Source organism: Protomyctophum bolini (assembly GCF_963924005.1).
Source record: "Protomyctophum bolini genome assembly, chromosome: 2".
In the NCBI taxonomy this organism is placed as follows: domain Eukaryota; kingdom Metazoa; phylum Chordata; class Actinopteri; order Myctophiformes; family Myctophidae; genus Protomyctophum; species Protomyctophum bolini.
In genome coordinates, this window is record NC_137863.1 from 30,751,104 (window position 1) to 30,764,984 (window position 13,881).

General features: G+C 42.8%; 1 protein-coding gene across 1 annotated transcript; it reads right to left on the reverse strand.

The window, feature by feature from the left end:
* Window positions 1-13,611, reverse strand: LOC308333899 (transmembrane protease serine 9-like; the record flags this gene model as incomplete). Its single annotated transcript, XM_080790416.1, has 13 exons — window positions 13,560-13,611; window positions 13,174-13,271; window positions 12,549-12,649; window positions 11,020-11,145; window positions 9,759-9,895; window positions 8,191-8,333; window positions 7,274-7,427; window positions 3,655-3,752; window positions 2,990-3,090; window positions 2,318-2,443; window positions 1,710-1,846; window positions 834-976; window positions 1-180 (listed from the first exon to the last, which is right to left on the reverse strand). Exons 1-13 carry the CDS (start codon window positions 13,597-13,599, stop codon window positions 1-3), a joined length of 1,584 nt encoding a protein of 527 aa, XP_080646542.1. The 5' UTR covers window positions 13,600-13,611.
* Between the last annotated feature and the right edge of the window lie 270 nt (window positions 13,612-13,881).

Genomic DNA, 13,881 nt, shown 5'->3' on the forward strand with positions numbered 1-13,881 from the left:
CTATATCTTAGTTATGGATCTTATACTGACCGAGTCCATCCATTCGATGTAGGCAGAGACACGTGTGAAGACAGTGGGCTTCTTGGGAGCATTGCAGCCCATGCTGGACACAAAGCTGGCAATACCATGGACGACGTATTTCCCTTCCACCAGGCAGTTCAGAGGGCCACCAGAGTCGCCCTATTGGTATGCAGACAGAAAGTATGTTGACACGAGGGTCAAATTACTGATAAAGCAGCACATGCCAGAGAAATTATAAAGCATGATGAAGATTTTGATTATTGATTGATTATTTATTGATTATTTTCTGCCCTTTTCTGCATTCTGGTTCAATTTGAAGCCACATAGTAAAACTTCAACTCTCATAGTATAAATACTGACTCAAATGAAACATCTTGATTTAAAGCTGCAATTCGTGGAAGAGTCTCATTGACTTCCATTCTAAATTTTAAGTTTAAAATATAAAGTAGGCTTATAATATATAAACGAGTAAATTAAAATTCCATTAAAACTATATGTGAACAAATAATACTTCTGTGTCCTAAATGTGGCACTAATCTCTCTTGCCCTCTCGGGAGACACACATGACCTTATGATAATAGTTTCAGTTGTAGTTTTTGAGTGGTACTAGCCACTACAATGAACAGCTCTGTCTATCCGTCCGTCCGTCCGTCCCTCCCTCCCTTTGTATGTCCAAGTACGGAAATAGCGTTGCTTGGCACCAAGTGTCACAGCCGCCCTAACACACACACACACACACACACACACACACACACACACAGCACCACCACCACCGATCAGTTCAGACAGGTCTGATTTTCTTATATACTCACATTGCAGCCAGCCTCGGCACCACCTCCGCCACACACCATGCTGGTCTTCACAGTGCTGCCCCACCAGTCAGGGTGGGTGCAGTTCGCGTGGTCAACCAGAGGAAGATGGGCCTCCTTCAGCTGGGCAGATATGCTGCCATCAGCTGTGAAAAGAGACGGGAAGGAGAAATATATAAGAATACAGTAAAGCTTGAGTCCCGCACCAAAAGTAGCCAACGTATAAGCTGACAACGCGCCTAAATTATGTGTCGTGTTGCGAGCTAGTAAATTGGCTACTTTGGCCGAGGGACACCGCCCAGCGATGGAATATGAATTAGGCACAAATCTTCTATTACAACAGTACATATTACTATTACTACTGTCTGGTACAGCTGACCATCACAGAGATTGCCTTTCGCCACCCCTACACTTATTTATTACACATGGTCGCTTCTGTTTTCATGTACTTCATCCTGGTGTGGGTAGGCAAATAAATGATTGACGGGAACAAGTTACAGTCCTAATAGCCTCGGAAACCCAGTCCTAAAGCCTCTTTATTTGTATTTGTATCAACCGCTCACTTCACACTGGGATGTGGCCCCTCCTACAGTATGTCCAGCTATTTCTGCCCTACACAAACATGTGTAGGACATGTACGATGATAAGAGCGCCCCTCACTTCATACGGGTGTGATTTTTGTATATTCAGCTATAGTGTATATTTTTGTTGCCATTAATATTAAATGCCATTGAGAATTTACGTCATATGTAGGCCTAGACGAGCAAATCGGCAATTTTGTCTTAACACAAACAACTCACTGACAATGAATGGATGATGTATGATAAGTTTGCCCCTCACTTCACACGGATGTGATTTTTAATTTGATATCCAACTCACTGGAAGTGAGTCCCCATCCAGTGACGAAGCAGTTATTGTCGTGGGGCAGGATCTGTCCAGAAAGAGGCAGGGATCCCAGCTGGACGTAGCTGTTCAGGGTGGCGTCAGCGGAGAGGCGCAGCAGGGCGATGTCCCATCTAAACAGAAATCAAGCACATTCAGCTGTTGGTGTTGGGTTGAGGGAAAACAACAGGCTTATAGTTACTTTGACAGTAGTGAGTAGTCAAGGCCCAGGTTGGCAGAGGAAGTGTAGTGCCCAGGATTACATTAGATAATTGACACTGGGTGAAAACAATGGGTTGCAAAATCATGGGATAAAAAATATAGGCAAACAAAAAAAAGAATGTCAACCCAAACTTTTCATTAGCTGTTTCTTTTCTATAAGTTAGATAAAATAACAATAACATAAAAAAGACCTTCACACCAGTACTACCGCATGTCAGAGAAAACATTTATTTTATGTTCTTTCTTAGTACAGCATTTCCAAGACAATGAGATCACCTTCAGATTATAACTGTAAACTAATTGGTATACCAAAGAAAATCAAACAGGCAGTGTAACCACAATTTGAAATCTATGATGAATGTTAGGATGATCTGCCTGCTCACCCTGAGGATAGGAAGTTTGCGTTCCACTTGGGATGGATATAGACACGACTGACACCCATGACCTGCTCCTTGCCACTGTCGACGTTCAGGTCGTGCTCGCCAAGAACCACGCGCCACGTCCTGGGGCTGTGTTTTTGCGAATGAAAGACAGACATATTGTTGTTAAAGGCATTATAGGGAACTTTGTGTATTTTGGTTTTGTTCCACTGTTTATGTTGACATTCCTTGGCTTGGCAGGAGCTCTTAATTGATCCCTTTGAACTTCAAGTGCACTGAGTTGACTGACTGGGCCGTACAAGTGTCAAACTCGTTCTATGCTCGTTAGTGATCTCCAATCATTGAATCCAATCATGAAAAGGAAGGGATGCCCGCACACTGTTTCTCTGCTCCCAGGAAATGTTATTAGTACATATAAAATATAAAAGTACTAATACGATTCCCTGGGAGCAGAGAAAAAATATAGATTGGCTATTTTCGGTGAAGACATTTGGTGTAGAAGGAAGAAATGAGTTGGCCAAGGAGGGATCTTTTTTTTAGGGTTTGGTTAACATAAGGTTTAAGTTGATTATATAGGGTTTAAACGTAATGTTTGACCTTTGAGGATAACTCAAATTCACGACCAATAAAGAGAAGGCTGGTACTTTACTACAAACTGTATGTACAGTATGTTACCCGTCCACACAGTGAGCAGCAGTCATCACCCATGATGTCCCGATCAGGGTCCCTCCACAGGTGTGGCGCCATGTGTTACCATACTTCCACTGAAGAGTGATCTGAGAGAAAGAAAAAAAACACCTTTCTAGTGAAAGAAATGCCATAATTCTCATACCAAGCTTAGGGTTAAATAATGACCAGGTGTAGCAGAATTGGCTCAGAGTATCTGCCTGACCACCAAAAAGCCTAATATCTCTGCGATGAGTGTTCCAACAATGACTGAAACGTCGTCAACCCGCTGTAATATCAGTGTTTTCACCATAAACGGAACACTGTGGAGCAGAGCTGTGTGCAGACTTTTTAATGTTTTTACCACAGCCCATTTTATCATGACTATTAGTGAGGATCAATTATATGAAGATAAATTGATGAATGGATGAATGAAGTCAAACTTTAAGATGTCAATTTCCACAGGGTTCAAATTCCATGAGCAGAATTCCAAAATGTCTGTGTATATACACTGTATAGGCTACACATATGTGCTACTTTCAACCTATTGCTCCTATTTTGGGCATGACCTTTAAAAGATTTTAATTAGGGGTCCATTTTGGTATAGCAATTAACTCTCTCTGGGTTAAATGCACACTGAGGACATTGCTGTGTATGTGTGTTGCAAAAGTTACCTGCCAGGGCCATGAGTTGGGACTGGCCACCTCACCTCCCACAACCCTCTCCTCAACACTGTTGAGATACCTGGGCTGAGGCTTCAGGTCAGCCAGCACTGAGGAGCACCCATGGGAAAACAATGTAAACTGATTGGGCATAATATAGTTTCACAGCTGTGCCAAAACAATACTGTTACATAATTTAAATGTTTTTCCAAGCGAGTGTTTGTGTGCGTGTGTGAAAAGGTGAGAAAGTTTGTGTGTCTGTGTGTGTTGGGAGAGACGACAGAGATTGATAAATAGCGGGGGAGACACGCTGTGCGCTCTGATCGAGACGGTTATTTTTTTAATTAATTAGAAACGGTCCGAATGTTCACTCGGAAATTCCTGCCGAAGTTCGAGTTCTAAAATAAGGGCTAGGGTACAGCCTGTGTGTGTGTGTGTGTGTGTGTGTGTGTGTGTGTGTGTGTGTGTGTGTGTGTGTGTGTGTGTGTGTGTGTGTGTGTGTGTGTGTGTGTGTGTGTGTGTGTGTGTGTGTGTGTGTGTGTGTGTGTGTGTGTGTGTGTGTGTGTGTGTGTGTGTGTGTGTGTGTGTGTGTGTGTGTGTGTGTGTGTGTGTGTGTGTGTGTGTGTGTGTGTGTGTGTGTGTGTGTGTGCGTGCGGGCGCATTTATTTACCCATGGCTGCAAAAGTGGTCAACACCAAAAGCCTGAGCATGTCTGCAGTGTTCCAAAATGTGTCTGTAAAGAAACTCCCCTTCTTTTATAGCTGATGTTGACCTTCAGTTGATCTGGAATGTGTGCTTAGCCTTCCTCTGTGTCAGCAGCCAGGTATGCACCTGTGGTCTCTCTCACACACACACACACACACACATACACACAGACATACACGTTATCATAGCCAATTGCCTCACACCCCCTGGTGTGACCAATGGCAAATGGATCATATACTCGTATAGCATGAGCCAACCTTTTGGCTGAAAAATAAACAAAAACATGACTGCCTGTGAAATGTGTAGCCAATTGTGGTTGTTGTTGAGACAAATAGCAGGTCTATAATAATCCAGTCGAGATTTGGAACAGTTTTGAACAATTTTAATGCAGATTGAAAATGGAATAAAATATCAGTATCTTCTCAGTTATATGATGTTCTCATTGTTATCACAGTTTTACAGTCTCAAAAAAGGTGGGTGAAATTCTCTGAGAGAAAATAAAGAAAACAAGGAAAACAGAATTAACAGATCATATACAGTATGTCATATATACTAATAATAACCAATGTGTGCAATGTCAGTATACATATGGCTACAAAAATAGCAAATATAGAAACACAGTCCCTTGTGCGTATACTGTAGTTTCTCGTACAGGTGAGACATCATACAGAATAGCAAATTGTACAGAAACACAGTTGTGCGTATAGTCTGTAGTGTCGCTGTGCAGGCCCAGAAAAAACGATCCTCTATCTATGGCTTTGTTTTTGGCTTAACTTTAGACTTGATGGGCGACTGTGTCTCAGGAGAGCAGGTCGTCCAATGATCCCTGGGTCGGCGGTTAGAATCCCGGCTCCTCCTGTCCACATGTTGAAACCCTACATTGCCTCCAATGACTCGGTCGGTGTGAGCTTGCCACCATTGGTGTGTGAATGTGGGAAGTGAGGACGCTGGCGTCGACTGTTCGCAGCTTCATCCCCCAATGTATGAATTTGCATGTCATATAGGGTCTCTAAGAACAAAAGTATTGTTTGTTTGTAGTTGATGTAAATATGAATTTCTGGTGCAGTTAATTTTGTTGGTGGGAATGAATAATTGTTGTACACGTGGGTTTTGAGTAAGACCCACCCCCGCTGTGGCCCGAAGTCTGGTCCCAACCAATAGCATTCGTCCAGGGTGTCTTTGGACACAAGGCAGGTCTTCATCAGGGCAGCCTGCCCTGATGAAGACCTGTTAGGTCGAAACATGTTGGCAGTTGCCTTTCTAATTTAATAAAGGCGTTCCTAATTTTTTAACTTTGTGTGCCCGGATCCTTCTCTCTTTTTATCTATACTGGATGTATCCCACCAACGTTCTAGGAAAGCCCTGCTGTGATTGGCCAGTAGTCGTTGTGATTGACAGTTCTTGTTTTTGCGACCAGTCATTACTCCTACAACTACAACCTATCTCAAAACCTCACCCTAAACCTAACCTCCCACGGGGCAGCACACCTAAACCTATAACCTTAACCCATGTCTAACCAATGACTAGTCTAAACTAAGTATGCACCCCCCTAAACCTAACCTGAACGGTAAAACTATGCCCTCCCGGGAGCCACATGGTGAGGCGGGTCTACCCTAGAACGTTGGTGGGATGCATAATCAGGCGAGGCGCAACCTTGCTGATTTAAGTAACCCCATTGCATCTCCTCTAGTGCCACCCTTAAAGGGATAGTTCAGATTTTTTTTTACTTAAGCTGTATGAAATACTTGCCATTAATATAGTGGTTGCAACTGTATTAATTGATTGCCCGAGTCCCGTGGTGGGAGTTCTGCTCTGGTTTTGGTGAAATATTAAGTAGTTCCGGTCATTTTGTGGGGGGCACAGGGGGCCACGCATTAAAAGTAAATTAATCCACAAAACTAACGTAATTTGTATTGTTGACCCATTTCTAAAATATTAGTGCAACTTTTGTTCATTTTTGATCTGATTTACTTTTACTGCGTTGCCCCCTGTGACCCCCCCCCCCCCCCCCCCCCCACAAAATGACCGGAACTACTTAATATTGACCAAAACCAGAGCAGAACTCCCACCACGGAACAATTTTAATACAGTTGCAACCACTATATGCAAGTATTTCATACAACTTAGCCTAAGTTAAAAAAAATCTGAACTAGCCTTAACACTCCCACAATGCCACAGGACGCCTTTATATATGTTTTTTTTGTTTTTTTTAATGTTTTTTTTTTTAATTGATCTAATCCGGGGTGCAAGTGACGATATGCACATGACGTGCACAATGGATTCTCATTTTCTTTCTTTGTATTATGATGGTGGCAGCGAGGGCCAAAACTGGTGTCCACCCGGTGGCAAAGAATGAGGCCCATTAAACCACACCAATGATTCGCCACGCAACTCCAGGAACTCTTTGCAACATGCAACTACTTGCAGCTATACTTGCAGCCATTAATCATACAGTGCACTTGCAATTGTGACATCCTCTGATGTCACATGAATCATTAAAAGGCTGAAATGCTGCATAAAACAGACTATTCAGAATGATAGAAAGTAGTAAATACAATGAGTTTGATTGGTGTTTATTTCTGCACATGAGAGACTATACAAAGAAAAGATTGATGGACATATAGTTGAATGCAGACTTAATTCTTCTGTTCCTCCTTACATGATCTGGAAACAAAGAGAAAGACCATGTATTTAATAATATAATAGACCTTACATTAACCCTTAAATGTACACATTTTGAAGAAATAAAAAGTGACACCATGAAAGATTTTTGAGATTTAGTGAGTGGCACTGAAATTTCTATTTTAGTCTACAAACCATTTATTTTTGAGTACATACATACATGATATCGCTTCTATACTGAAGCTGGTTGTTCATAAAAAAATGCTTCTGTATGAGATCACTTCATTAGTTATGGATCTTATACTGACCGAGTTCATCCAATCGATGTAGGCAGAGACACGTGTGAAGACGGTGGGCTTCTTGGGAGCATTGCAGCCATAGCCGGACACAAAGCTGGCAATACCATGGACGACGTATCTACCATCCACCTGGCAGTTCAGAGGGCCACCAGAGTCGCCCTATTGGTATGCAGACAGAAAGGACACAAGGGTGTGATTAAAGGGCCTTTCAAACATGAAGCGATATAACACGACTATAGTTCATTTTCAAGGAGACCTGCGTTTTTGCGCGGAGCTCTGGGGAGCAGTCGCGGTGCGACAACACAAGCGTATTATGTGAGCACGGTCCCGTGCATTTGTTGCGCGTGTGCTCGTTTCGTGCACACGCCCGCGACTCACCAGACCTGGATACTGTTTAGCTTTTTTTTACGATTGCGTTGTTGCGCCCCTCTTGAGCAGACCTGGAGGAGACCTGTCGTTGATTCAGGCAACAACGCCTGCGTTCCTCGCGTCCCGTTTGAAAGGCCCTTAAGTCATAGCAACACAACACGTGTGTGTGTGATTATTTATAAAGCATGCTTTTCTGCATTTTGGTTCAATTTGAAGCCACAAAGTAAAACTTGAACTTGCATAGTGTAAATATTGACTCAAATTAAACATCTTCATTAAAAGCTGCAATCGGTAAGATTTATGTCCTATACCCGGGACTCAAAACACGTACTGGCAGACATTGTCATTTATAAGCTAATTGCAGCCCGATTAGAGTCTCATTGACTTCCATTCTAACATTAAAGTTTAAAATATGTGAACAAGTTCTGTCACCTAAATTTAGCCCTCATGGGGAGCCACGCCGCAAACAAACAGCCTGCTAATTTAAGGCATACAGTATATCATGACAATTATGATAATAGTTTCAGTTGTAGTTTTTCTTTTCTATACTCACATTGCAGCCAGCCTCGGCACCGCCTCCACCACAGACCATGGATGCCTTCACGGTGCTTCCCCACCATTCGCGGCTGCTGCAGGTCTTGTAGTCAACCAGGGGGAGGTAGGCCTGCTTCAGCTGGGCAGACAGGTTGCCACCAGCTGGGAAAAGAGACATGCAAAAAGCCTTGAGTACAATACAGTACATGTATGAATACAGTAAAGCTTGATTCATATTAAGTGATGCGGTGGAGCCCCATGCCAAAAACAGACAACGTATCAACGCGCCACCATCGTCGATGTGTCACGTTGTGAGCTATTTTTCTATTTTGGCCGAGGGATGGACTATGAATTAGGCACACATCTTCTATTACTACTACCACTACAGTACTATTACTAGCAGCCTACACTATTAATATACTGCTGTCTAATTTTATACACTGGCCATCACAGAGATAAAGTGTGCAATTTTCCAAAGCCCACATTCTTTTTCCAACACCTCTTTATAACAAATACTCGCCTATACAATAAACACAGTGATGCGTTGAAAAAGGCTACAAGTAGGCTTATTATGCAGCACCACCAACAACAAACAAATGCAATTATGTTGAGCATTATAATGACTGGCCATGAATCTCGACTGGAGTGGCACAAAGTCCAATCTGCGTGGGCTATTCCCGCCCAATGCCCCCCTGTAGAGCCGTCATCTCTGAGAGATTGCCTTTCGCCACCCCTACACTTATTTATTACACATGGTCGCCTTTGTTTCATGTACTTCATCCTGGTGTGAGTTGTTGTCAGTCATGTACTAGTCTGTGCCCTGAGCAAGGTGCTTGCTTTCAAAACACACAAATGATTGACGGGAACAAGTTAGTCCTAAAGCCTCTTACTACTGCATTTTTGAGTGTTGCTAACCGCTCCGACGCGTGGCTTTGTGTGTTTGCGTGTCTAAGCATTGTTATTCCGCCCCCAAATTCCCATTAAGTCGATGGCAAAATGAATTACTAGGACGTCATGTGGGCAGCTACAATGTAGTTGTAGTGCATACATGGGCACTTAATGCTTTTTTTATGTCCAATATATTTGTATTTAGTTCATAAAACTAACATAACTATAACTAAATGCATTTTAAATTAAATAAAAAGGTTACTTTTCAGGATTCCCCTTTGAAAATAGCAAAACATTATTGGCCCTCTGGAGTGAGTGTGGAACTAGTGGCCCTCTGGAGTGAGTGTGGAACTATAGAGGCCCTCTGGAGTGAGTGTGGAACTATGGTGGCCCTCTGGAGTGAGTGTGGAACTAGTGGCCCTCTGGAGTGAGTGTGGAACTATAGAGGCCCTCTGGAGTGAGTGTGGAACTATAGTGGCCCTCTGGAGTGAGTGTGGAAATATGGTGGCCCTCTGGAGTGAGTGTGGAAATATAGTGGCTCTCTCCATCGTCTAAGTTTCCCACCCCTGACGTTATAGTCATTTATGTAGTGACTACATCATAATCATCATACGTCATCATCAAATACTAAAGACGGTGGGGTGCAGGCTGCAGCAGATCAACTCATCCAAGGCACCGCTCATGATATCCTATACTCACTGGCAGTGCGTCCCCATCCAGTGACAAAGCAGTTATTGTTGTGGGGCAGGATCTGTCCAGAAGGAGGCAGGGAGCCCAGCTGGACGTAGCTGTTCAGGGTGGCTTGATCGGAGAGGCGCAGCAGGGCGATGTCCCATCTAAACGGAAAGGATACCGGAGAACTCACCAGTTTACCAAGTCGCCACGGCGAGCATTCCTCATCAATGTAGTATGTCAAACTCACAGCTGTTGTAGTTCATTTCCAAAGTGATCAAATTATTCTGTGCAATTAAATGGTCAGCTAGAAATAAAGGTGAGTATGTGAGTACCAATGATAAGTAGGCCTACCATTACAGGAATTGTTTACTAATGAATTACATTGTTTCTGTACTACTTGGTGTTGAAACTTTTAGCATTCCTACTTTCTCTAGTGTTGACTCTAAACAACTATCCTCCCTCTCCCTCTCCCTCTCTCTCTCTCTCTCTCTCTCTCTCTCTCTCTCTCTCTCTCTCTCTCTCTCTCTCTCTCTCTCTCTCTCTCTCTCAATTCAATGCAATTTAAATGAAGGTGAGGTAAAACTAAAATGCAATATATCGCGGCGAGTTGGTAAACTGGCGAGTTCTCCGGATACCAAAAGGGAAATGAAGCACAGCCAGGGTAGGTGTTGGGTTGAGCATAAAAATGTCTGGGTTTCCGAGGCTATGTTGAGCGAAGCCAACAGACTGCTGGCTGCCAGTTGGACTAGTAACTAGTCCAAAATGTCAATCCAAACAGTTTCTTTTCTATAAGTTAGAAATATAATAACATAAAAAAACCTTGACACACCCCCTGTACTACCGTGTGTCAGAACATTGACTTTGAACGTATCTGCAAAGACACTGAGATCATCTTCAGATTATAACTGTAAACCCTGGTGTACCAAAGGAATCAAAGGAAACCTAGTGGTTCCTTTGACGCTAACGACCATTTGGTTCCATTTGTACACTCTCAGAGTTAATTTAACCTTAATTTTACAATAAACTGGGGCATTAAATGGGGGTCCGTAGACTAATACATGTCAAACTGGGGGTCCTTGACATTAAACGGGTTGAGAATCACTGCTAGAGACGTAAAAATCTTCTCTTACAGGGGTCCCTGGCATTATCTCTTCAAATGGGGGTCCACTGGCTAATTAGTGTCAATTTGGGGGTCCTTCACATGAAAACGTTTGGGAACGACTGGTGTAACCACAATGAGTTGTGACATCTATATGCTAACTGATAGAATGATGTGCCTGCTCACCCTAAGGCCACATTGTTGGAGTTCCACTTGGGATGGATATAGACCTTACTGACACTGAGGACCTGCTCCTTGCCACTGTTGACGTTCAGGTCATGCTCACCGGCAACCACGCGCCACGTCCTGGATCTGTTGTAGAAAGACAGACATGTTCACGTCACAACTATGATCACCATAACCGTATAGCACTCAGTTCAGCATGTAAACGTTATCTCTGCTGCTCGTCCATAATCCATATACTGTGTAGTGTGTGTGTGTGTGTGTGTGTGTGTGTGTGTGTGTGTGTGTGTGTGTGTGTGTGTGTGTGTGCTAGATGCAGTTGACATGTTCGCCTATACATGTTATATTGTAAGGCAAATGTGTGTACTGTATTTGTAATTAACATGATACTGTACTAAAGTTACATGTAGAAAGGTGCTGACATAATTTCTCAAAGGGATAATAAAACAGCCGTCCGTCCGTCCGTCCGTCCGTCTGTCCGTCTGTCCATCCATCCATCCATCTATCCTTTTTCGCTAATTCACTTTGTTTTTTCAAGGCCTCCAATTGTACTGTACTTTGCATACTGCTTTGATAATGCTACTGTGGTATGCATTTAAGTGCTTGCCTTAAAATGCCTTTCAAAAGGAAGGCATTCCTATTTCCTATACCGTATTTGGCGTAATCACACGGTTCAAAAGATGCATACTCCCGTCAGTGACAGAGGCCTGACGTGAAATGTTTAAAATGGCATTTCAGTGAATATAATGAGGCACATCAGACCTAGGAACAACACAAGACGACAGACTGAGACTTTATCATGCCTTGATGCCTGGTATAATTTGAACACCATTGCTGTCACAGTGAAATTAGATTTCCATTGCTGTCAGAAAGAAGTCACAACATAACAGTCTCTCCATTGAGTTGTCATCTAACCCAGTGGCTTGTGCCTCGTAATCATTAGTGATAGTGATCACTCCCCAAACATTCTGTATAACGCAGCACAGCTGTCCTCGTTGAAAATCACCCCCTCACTACAGGCTTTATACTTCTTTCTTTTTTGTGTGCGAGTGTATAAGAGATTATTTTTAGTTTAGTTTTTCACTAAACGCAAACCCAAATGTCTATACTTTAGCTACGGTATGTGGGCAAACGGCAAATGGCAGGCTGTTTCTGTATTTTGGTAAACATAGATTTTGAGCTAATAGTAGCTTCATACACAAAACATGTTTTTTGTGTTTAACCACTTGAACCCTAGATGAACATCCTAAAAAATAGGAGAACATTCTGGGAAAAAATATATTTGTTTCAGAGAAGACATTTGGTGTAGAAGGAAAAAAAAATGAGGTGGCCAACGATGTGGCCAAGTACTATGGATGAATAACATTTTAAGTTCAATGGATAATTAGTGTGGACTTAAACTGCTATTCGTCGTTTTTAGAGGCATTAAGCCAAATGTTGGAACTACTGTATGAGGATAACTCAAATTCACGACCAATAAAATAAAGAGAAGGCTGGTACTTTACTACAAACAGTACTGTACAGTATGTTACCTGTCCACACAGTGAGCAGCAGTCATCACCCATGATGTCGTGATCAGGGTTCCTCCACAGGTGTGGTGGAACCTGCTGCCAGACTTGTACTGAAGAGAGATCTGAGAGAAACAAAAACACACGGTTCTAGTGAAAGAAATTCTCATACCAAGCTTAAGGTTAGGGTTAAATAATGACCAGGTGTAGCAGAATTGGCTCAGAGTCTCTGCCTGACGACCAAAAAGCCTAATATCTCTGCGATGAGTGTTCCAACAATGACTGAAACGTCGTCAACCCTGTAATATCAGTGTTTTCACCATAAACGGAACACTGTGGAGCAGAGCTGTGTGCAGACTTTTTAATGTTTTTACCACGGTCCATTTTATCATCATATCAACATTAGTTGAACTTTAAGATGTCAATTTCCACAGGGTTCAAATCCCATGAGCAGAATTCCAAAATGTCTGTGTACTGTATATACAAGGTATATAGGCTACACATGTGAGACTTTCAACCTACAGTATTGCTCCTATTTTGGGCATGACCTTTTTTTAAGTAAGGGTCCATTTTGGTATACGTAGCATTTAACTCTCTCTGGGTTATGCACACGAGGACATTGCTGTGTATGTGTGTTGCAAAATGTTACCTGCCAGGGCCATGAGTTGGGACTGGCCACCTCACCTCCCACAACCCTCTCCTCAACAATGTTGAGATACCTGGGCTGAGGCTCCAGGTCAGCCAGCACTGAGGAGCACACATAGATAAGCAGAAAACAATGTCAACTAATTGGGCAAATAGTTTCACAGCTGTGCCAAAACAATACTGTTACATCATTTAAATGCATTTCTGTGTGTGCGTTGCCGTGTGTGAAAAGGTGAGAAAGAGAAAGGAGAATGAAAGTGTGCGAGCGAGGGACAAAAAGTAAAACCCTCTGTGTGTGTGTGTGTGTGTCTGTGTGTGTGTGTGTGTGTGTGTGTGTGTGCATGTGTATGTGTGCGCGTGCGTGCGTATTGTGCAGGTGTCTGCATTTACCCATGGCTGCAAAAGTGGTCAACACCAAAAGCCTGAGCATGTCTGCAGTGTTCCAAAATGTGTCTGTAAAGAAACTCCCCTTCTTTTATAGCTGATGTTGACCTTCAGTTGATCTGGAATGTGTGCTTAGCCTTCCTCTGTGTCAGCAGCCAGGTATGCACCTGTGGTCTCTCTCACACACACAGACAGACATACACGTTATCATAGCCAATGGCCTCACACCCCCTGGTGTGACCAATGGCAAATGGATCATGCTCTGTGTAGAATGGCCCAGCTATACTGTATATCAATGTTTAAAAGGATAGCATAGGATAGCTAACCT